Source organism: Humulus lupulus, chromosome 5 (genome assembly GCF_963169125.1).
Source record: "Humulus lupulus chromosome 5, drHumLupu1.1, whole genome shotgun sequence".
In the NCBI taxonomy this organism is placed as follows: Eukaryota; Viridiplantae; Streptophyta; class Magnoliopsida; order Rosales; family Cannabaceae; genus Humulus; species Humulus lupulus.
This window is the reverse complement of record NC_084797.1, coordinates 31,277,153-31,285,944: the sequence shown is the minus strand read 5'-3', so window position 1 is coordinate 31,285,944 and position 8,792 is coordinate 31,277,153. Positions and strand designations below refer to the sequence as shown.

At 39.9% G+C, this 8,792-nt stretch overlaps 1 protein-coding gene across 1 annotated transcript; it reads right to left on the bottom strand.

Annotated features, from left to right (window-relative positions):
* Positions 1-4,178: 4,178 nt before the first annotated feature.
* On the bottom strand, positions 4,179-6,394 carry LOC133779009 (uncharacterized). Its single transcript, XM_062219015.1, has 6 exons — positions 5,772-6,394; positions 5,000-5,673; positions 4,723-4,870; positions 4,581-4,680; positions 4,432-4,474; positions 4,179-4,315 (listed from the first exon to the last, which is right to left on the bottom strand). The coding sequence occupies exons 1-6, from the start codon at positions 6,392-6,394 to the stop codon at positions 4,179-4,181; spliced, it is 1,725 nt and encodes a 574-aa protein (XP_062074999.1).
* Between the last annotated feature and the right edge of the window lie 2,398 nt (positions 6,395-8,792).

Here is an 8,792-nt window from a genome sequence, read left to right as displayed (position 1 = left end):
TCTAAACACAAGTCATTTTCTAAGCCTCTTTGTTATTTTCTCTTCTTCTCTCAGTATCTATCTCATGTGTTGAGAATTGCCCACACTAGTCTAGGTGATTCTAAGGGTACATAGGAAGACTGTGAAGAAATTAGAAGAACGGTTCAGTTTCTTGATAATACTCTGCGACAGAAAGGATACAAGAGTTAGAGAAACTGATGGAAGGACTCTTTCATTCCGATGCGTATACTGTAAGTATTCTTATCTTTGTTTCTCTTTGAATTCAATTTTAGAAACATGTTCTAGGTTATCTCATATTAATTTTTTTAATATTAAATCTACATGAAAATAAATAAAGATCCTCTATAAGTTTCCTAATAGTTACAACTTGGTATCAGAGCTGCCAAGGTTTATTAGTTTCTGAAGATTAGTTGGGCATGTACACTCGCTACTAAAGATAAGCTCAACTCAGGGTTTGGTAACTAATGATGTGATTATGTGCTCAATTGTGTAAATGAAGTATATATGCCTTATCTACATGTTTTTTTAGGGAGCATGAGCCATATTGATAGGGCCTGGACCTTGAATACTAGTTGAATATGAGAATGTATGCTTGTTAACGTTGTTGATGCATGTGAAATGCAATTAGAATTATAATTGTGAATGTTGCTTATTGGTTCGATTGAGGATCATGGGGCAATTCTGGAATATGTTATCATTGCCTGATGAGACTAGTCGTTGATTGCAAATTTACTTGGAGAGTTATGCCTCCAAGGTGATCAAATAGACTAGTCAGCGATGAAATTCGGGCTAGAGATGATAACCATGGTCAGAACCCTCCGCCGGCTCTCGAGAACTGGCAGTAGATGTTTGTTGAAATGCAAGCCAGATTATAGAGACATGAGGATGAGATCCAACTTATGAGACAGCAGGTTCCACTAGGGAACACTGCACCGGTTCTGCCACTTGTAGTGGTACCAGTTTTGGGACAGCTAGAAGTTCAAAACAGATGGGAGCCTCTTTATGAGCGGTTCGGGAAGCAACACCCTCCTACTTTTAAGGGAGGGTCAGACCCTTTGCGAGCTGAGCAGTGGATGAGTATGACCATCTCCATCCTAGATTTTATGAGGGTGGTAGGTAATGAGAGAGTGGCATGTGCCACGTACATGTGTTGGGATGTTGTATCTCAGACCCAGAACGTCATTGTATTGAGTTGGGATGTGTTCCGGGATTTGTTCAATAAGAAATATTACAATGACGTAGTTCAAACTTCAAAGACATATGAGTTTACTAGATTGGCCCAGGGCAACATGATTGTGACTGAGTATGCCTTGAAGTTTGACAGGTTGGCTAAGTTTGCTTCTGACTTGGTGCCAACCGATGCTGCCAAGAGAGACAGGTTTGTTCTGGGATTGAACCCCATGATAGCATGGAATGTTAGGTCAGCTCAGTGCCCGAAGTTACTACATATGCCCAGGTAGTTGAGAATCCCCTTATTGCTGAGGGCTCAGAGGATAGGATTTGGCTCGAGAGCATCACGAGATGTGATGCTAGGAGGATTGTACCTTCATTTACTGGATCTGGTAGGGGCGGAGGCCCTGGTAGCAAGAAGAGGAAGACCACTGACACTTCTACTACTCTTGGTCCTGGCAGGAAGGGTAAGGGTACTCAGGGTGGGCGTCAGGGCGGCAATGAGGCCTGGAGAAGTTATCCAATTTATGCCAGTTGCAGGATATGCCATTTGGGATAATGTCGTGCTAAGGAATGCTTCCTTTGCGGGGTAATGGGACATTTCCAAAGAGATTTTCTACAACTGAAAAAAGAGGAACAGAAGAAAGGCAATAGTTTGACTCTAGCCCGAGTGTTCACACTAACCCACTCAAAGGCTGAGGCTAGTCTCTCGGTAGTGACAGGTCAGATTTCTAGCGTTAGCTCTACTTACACTATATTGATTGGTTCTAGTGCTACACATCATTTGTTTCTAGTAGAGTGATTAATAGACTGTGTAGGCCTTGTGATTTTTGTGTTGTGGGGTTTGGGACCTTATTTCCTACTGGAGAGCTATTAGTTTCTAGGAGATGGATTAGCCCTTACCAGTAAATGTGGATAGTAGAGAGTTGTTAGTAGACCTGATTGGGCTAGCTATGGAGGATTTTGATATGATTCTGGGCATTGATTGGTTAGCCAAGTATGGGGCAACTATAGATTGTAAAAGGAGGATGGTGACCTTTGAGCCCGAGGGAGATGACCCATTTGTGTTTGTGGTCACTGTGAATGGGCCTCGCATTCTTATGATCTCGACATTGAAGGCTAAAGACCTATTTTCAAGGAGGCTGCATAGGATTCCTCTCGAGCATAATGGATACCACAAAGGATGTGCTAGTTGGGCCGGCAGAGACCAGATTGGTCTGTGAGTTTTTAGATGTGTTTCCAAAGGACCTACCGGGGTTACCACCGCAACAAAAGATTAAGTTTGTCATAGAGTTGGCGTCAGGGTCAGAACCAGTATCTAGGGCACCCTACAGAATGGCTCCGACGGAATTAAAGGAATTGGAGGTACAGTTACAAGAGTTACTAGATTTGGGATTCATTAGACCCGGCTTCTTACCGTGGGGTGTGCCAGTGTTGTTTGTTAGGAAGAAAGATGGGGATTTGAGGATGTGTACCGATTGCAGGGAATTTAACAAGCTGACTATCAAGAACAAGTACCTACTATAAAGGATCGATGACCTATTTGACCAGTTGCAGGGTAGGACAGTATTCTCAAAGATTGATCTTCAATCTAGTTATCACCATCTGAGGATCAAAGATGAGGATATTCTGAAGACGGCCTTTCGCACGAGATATGGACATTATGAGTTTTTAGTGATGTCATTTGGACTAACCAATGCCCCAGCAACATTCATGGACCTGATGAACAGGGTGTTCAAAGACTACTTGGATAAGTTTGTGATTTTCTTTTTGGTAAATCAGATCTGTGTATTGCTTATACTTTCAATTTACAAAACTAACAACACCAATTTGATAGGCCTGTCAACATTCTATTACAACTTTTCAAACCATTCTCTATCTATCATTTGTATCTTGTTAGTCATAAGGCTTATAATTCTATTCTTTACATTACTTTGAATTTTTTGAATAAGAACTGTTACTATATAAACTCTATGATTCCACAAAGCTTCATTTCTGGCCCACCAAATCTAATATATCAATGCAGCCAATGCCACTATGAACACTTGCTTCCTGAATCTACAAATTCGTGACTTTGCTATCCACCGCAGCAGCTTGTGTAAGTTAGAAGCTGCTGAATTCCAATCCAGCCAGACCTTAATGTGCCTCAGACATGTAAAGCTCAAGTGACAAGCAAAAAAAAACATGTTCTCGTGATTCCTTGCCACTAGCACACAACAGACATTGATTATCACTAGCTATATTGAATCTGAATAATCTTCCCTTCAGTTGTAACCTATCTAACAAAGCCAGCCATAAAATGAACCTATGCCTTGGTATGATGGCTCTATTCCAGACTTCCTTATACCAAGAGACCTTTTGATGTGGTGTAACTAAAGCTTTGTATCCCTCTGCAATCTTGTAAACCCCAGTAGAACAAATTTGTGCCATACTCAGATACTTGTATTTCTCCTTGACTTTTACTATCTGCTTCCAATACCAGCTGCTGTCACTTGGTGCTTTATAGTCCCACCATTCTGTCTTTCTAATATACACAACATGTACCCATCTCACCCATAAAGAATCTTTTTTCGAGGCCACTGTCCAGACATATTTACCAATAGATGCTATATTCCACTATTTGATCCTCCTAAAACCCAAGCCTCCTTCAACCTTAGTTTTACAGATATCCTCCCAAGAAACCTGTCCTGAAGTATTAGATTCAGCCATACCTTTCCATAAAAGTTCCTGCAAATTGCATTAACTTGTTGTAAAACCTTTTTAGGAAGAATCATGATCTGTGCCCAATATGTGTGAATTGCCATTAGCACTGCATTAACTAAAATTTCTCTGCCCGCATAAGAAAGGTTTCTAGTGCTCCATACTTTAATCCGCTGGACCATTTTTTCCACTAAAACTGTACATTCAGCTGCTGGAAGTCTCTGTGCACAAATAGGTATCCCCAAGTATTGAAAAGGTAATTGTTGCCTTTGAAAACCAGAAGAAACTATTATCCTTTGAACCTCTGATTAATCCATGTTGCTGCAATACATAGCTGATTTCAATGCACTTGGCTGAAGTCCAGATGTTTGGGAAAATAATTTCAATCCTTTGAGCATAAGATGGATCAATTTAAAATCATCATGACAGAACAATAAGACATCATCTGCAAAACAGAGATGATTTAGTTGAAGATATCTGTATCTTTCATGAAATTTAAAGCCTTTTATCTTTCCAATCTTTAGCATTATTCGGGATAAATATTCCATCCCAAGAACAAACAGAAGAGGAGATAATGGATCCCCCTACCGTAGTCCTCTTTTTGCTGCAAAAAAACCATGTAAAGACCCATTAAACATGAGACTAAATCTAGGGGTCCTAACACAGATCATAACCAACTGAATAAACTCAGTAGGAAAATTGAAAGCAACCAGCACTTCTTCTATAAACTCCCACTCAATGGTATCATATGCCTTCTGCAAATCAAGTTCAATCATGCATTTCGGTTTGGAATTGCCCCTTCCATAATGCCTGATCAAATCTTGGCATAACATTATGTTATATGTTATGTACCTCCCTTGAACAAAGCCACTTTGATTCTGAGCAATAAGATCCGGAAGTACCTTCCTCAATCGTGAGCAGACTAATTTAGTTGCAACTTTGTACACAACATTACAACAAGCAATAGACCGAAAATCCTTAACAGATTCTAGACATTTGCCTTTAGGAATCAGAGTTATAGTTGTAGAATTAATCTCTTTCAATAGTCTTCATGTATGCAAAAAAGATTGAATAACTTCACATACTAAACTTCCAACCACCTCCCAGTTATCTTGGAAAAAAAAACTACTGAAACCATCAGTCCCCGGGGACTTAGTTCCAGGAATCCCAAACATAGCTGCTTTCACTTCTGCATTAGAAAACTCTGTTGTTAAAATACAGTTGTGAGCTGCTGTGACTTTCGGGCCTTGATTAAAAATCTGAGGCAACACATATTTCCTTCCTTCCATTTTGCTTCCAAGGAGGATGTGATAGAATTTCAAGAAAGCATTAGTCACTTTATTCGGTTTATCGATCCAAACACCATCCATATCTTTGATTGAGTAAATCATGTTCACATTCCTTCTAAGCTGAATACTGTTGTGAAAAAAGGAAGTGTTATCATCCCCATATTTCATCCAATGAAGCTTAGCTTTCTGTTGTAAGAAGGATAGATACTTGGCTTTGATGTCTGTATATATTGATTGAGCTTCTATTTCTTTAGAGAGTAATTCTGGATCAAGTGGATTCTGAATTAAATCTGCTTGGCTATCTAGTAGTACTTGATAACTCCGTGCATAAAGTGCTTGAATATCCCCAAACTCACTGCTGTTAAGCTCCTTTAAGAAAACTTTAACTCTTTTTAATTTCTGAACCAGCTGGAACATTGGGGCACCCCAACCTTGATCAACCAAATCCTTTCCAACCTTGTTGTAAAATCTGGAACTTGTTGCCTCATTCTGAAAAATCTGAATGGTTTCTTCCCTGCTGAAACATCTAGGTAAAAAGAAAGAATAGCTGGGCAGTGATCAAATGCTCCTTCAGACATAAACACAACCTCTGCAGTAAGAAATTTACTTAACCATTGCTGATTTGCTAGTACTCTATCCAGTTTAGAATAAACCCGAGTATCTAGATTTTGTTTGTTATTCCAAATGAAAAAAGAACCTGTGTATTTGACATCTTCGACCTTACAATAATCCACACAAGTCTTAAATTCCCCAGAACATCGTTGCCTCTTATTTCCACCTATCCTCTCTTCCAAACTTAGGATATCATTAAAGCCTCCTAGAAGAAGCCATGGACCAGTAACCTTGTCTGTTATACCCTTTAAATCTGCCCAAAGAATCGCTCTTCCAAGTTCATCATTCATTGCATATATGTATGTAACCAAAAACTGTTCTTTGCCAGCCAAAGAAACAACATCAAGATGCATTACTTGACTCGTACATAACCGACTATTGACAGTAAACATTCCCGGATTCCAACTCACCATAATTCGACCTCCTTTGTGCCAAGCATTATTTGTTGAGAAACACCAACCCACAAACATATTAACATATACAGACCCCAAGTTATGAGCCTGTACTTTAGTTTCAAGGAGACCAACTAAACCCACCTTCATAGCAAATATCAGCTTTTTAACCTCTTCCTGTTTGTGGCGTTTATTGATCCCCCTGACATTCCAACTGATAATCCTATCCATTTCCACAAGGGGGATCTCCCCCTCCCTAATGTGTAATATCCACTTGACCATCCAATATGTCTCTTGTTTCCTCCAGAGTTTGAAAAATATTAGTCAACTTGGTATCTCTGACCACCTCTGGTATCACTTTCCTGCCCTTTGTAATAGGAAGAAATCCTTCTTTGTCTTTCTTTTAAAAATCCTCCAAAGGTACCGCCCCTTCTACTTTCTTTTTGACCACCCACTGCTGTCTAACTTCGTCTTCTTTTCTACAAATATCTTAAGAATGTCCTATGCCCGAACATTTCCTACAAGTGATAGGTAGCCATTCATAGTGCACTGTTAGGTGAATTTCCTACTGTAATTCATTAGTAAATGAAATCACTTCAGGAAATGCTTGATCTAACTGCACTTCCACCAGCACCCTAGGATAGATCAACTTTTCTTTGTTCTTAGTATATGAATCCAGCATCAATGGAATCCCCACCTGCCCCAGAATTTTAGATCTTATCCATGAAGTTGCAGCCAAATAGGTACTGAGCTCACCTCTTTTTTCTTGTAATCAGTATAAGCATCCCAGGGCTTCATCACAACTGGTTTCCTATCAAAGAACATATAGCCTCCATTCAAAATATTATCTCTAGTGCTTTGAGCCTCAAAATGAATAATGAACACTCCTTTTTCCAGAACTCCAATTTTATCAACTTCTTTGTCTTTCCAAATCCTCTTAGCAAATCCTTAAAAGACACTTAGAGGAGGATTAGCCCCTAACACATAACAAACCAAAGCCAAATTACAGTAAGCAATTTCATCTTCAATATCATCCATTTCGATTTTGACCCCTTCCAAAACCTTCTAACCCCCAACCCCTAACTCCTCATATTTATTGTTTAAATTTTGCTGTACCGAATAAGACCGAAGAATTGGGGGAGAAACAGGGTTACCTGATCTGATTATCACTTCGCATTTCTTTATAGCTTCCAGATAGCTATTACTCTGCTGTTGTAAGGATGAGGAGCAGATCGTAGGTATATCAAAATCATCTTCAATCACCCCTTCCTCATCAGTCTTAGCATCTGCATCAAACTCGATTGCCTCCACTCCCAAAATCTCATCCATTGCTTTAGTCTTAAGTGCCTTATTAGATGAGTTCAACCCTCGTTTCCTGGTACCTCTAATCACTGGTGTCGTAGCATTCCTTGGCTTTGTCTTCCTTGCCATGGCTCCAGCAGGTGCTGAGAGAGAGAGTCAGCCTTCAAAATTTTATTTTTAACAAAAGATATAGCTATGTTCGTTTGTGATTTTCTTCATCAACAACATCCTGGTCTACTCTCAGACAGAGGCACATGAGCAACATCTCCGGTTGGTACTTCAGAGGTTGAGGGGGCATAGGTTGTATGCCAAGTTCAAGACACTTGAGTTCTGGTTACCTCAGGTGACCTTCCTTGGTTATATTGTTAGAAAATATGGAATTAAGGTTGATCCATCCAAGATTGAGGCAGTGAGAGATTGGCCAAGGCCCAGGAGTGCCCCAAAGATCAGAAGTTTCCGTGGATTGGTGGGATATTACTGACACTTTGTAAAAGGATTCTCAAGGATTGCTATACCATTGACAGAGTTGACAAGAAAGAATCTAAAGTTTGTATGGCCAGAAAGATGTGAGAACAACTTCCAAGAATTGAAGCGATGATTGGTCATTGCTCTAGTATTTAGTCTCCTGTCAGATCAGGAGAAGTTTGTCGTTTACTATGATGCTTCAAGGCAAAAGTTAGGTTGTGTTCTTATGCAGGCAAGGAAGGTGATTTCTTATGCATCACGACAATTGAAAGAATATGAATAGCGATACCCTACACATGATCTAGAGTTAGCAGTAGTGGTCTTTGTATTGAAGGTATGGCGGCACTACCTTTATGGAGAGAAGTGTGAGATATACACTGACCATAAGAGCTTAAAGTATTTCTTTACCAAAAAGGATCTGAACATGAGACAAAGGTGTTGGCTAGAGTTGGTGAAAGATTATGATTGTGAGATTCTTTACCACCTAAGGTAAGCCAACGTGGTGGAAGATGCCTTGAGTCGGAGAGGTCCGGGACAGTTATTCAGTTTGAAGCAGATATCGAAGGAGTTGGCAGACGATATGACTAGAGCAAGGATAGAGTTGGTGGTGGGTCCGTTAGCCAACATCACCTTATAATCTACAATTTTGGAGAGGATAAATGAAGGTCAATTGAATGATCCTCAATTAAGGAGGCACAGAGGGGACGTTCTAGCTAAAATGGCTAAGGACTATATTGTTTAAGAGATGGGTTTGGTTAGGTATAAGGAGCGAATTTGTGTCCCAATGGACTCTGCTATGAGACGAGAGATTCTAGATGAATCTCATACTACACTGTATTCATTGTATCCAGGAACCACGAAG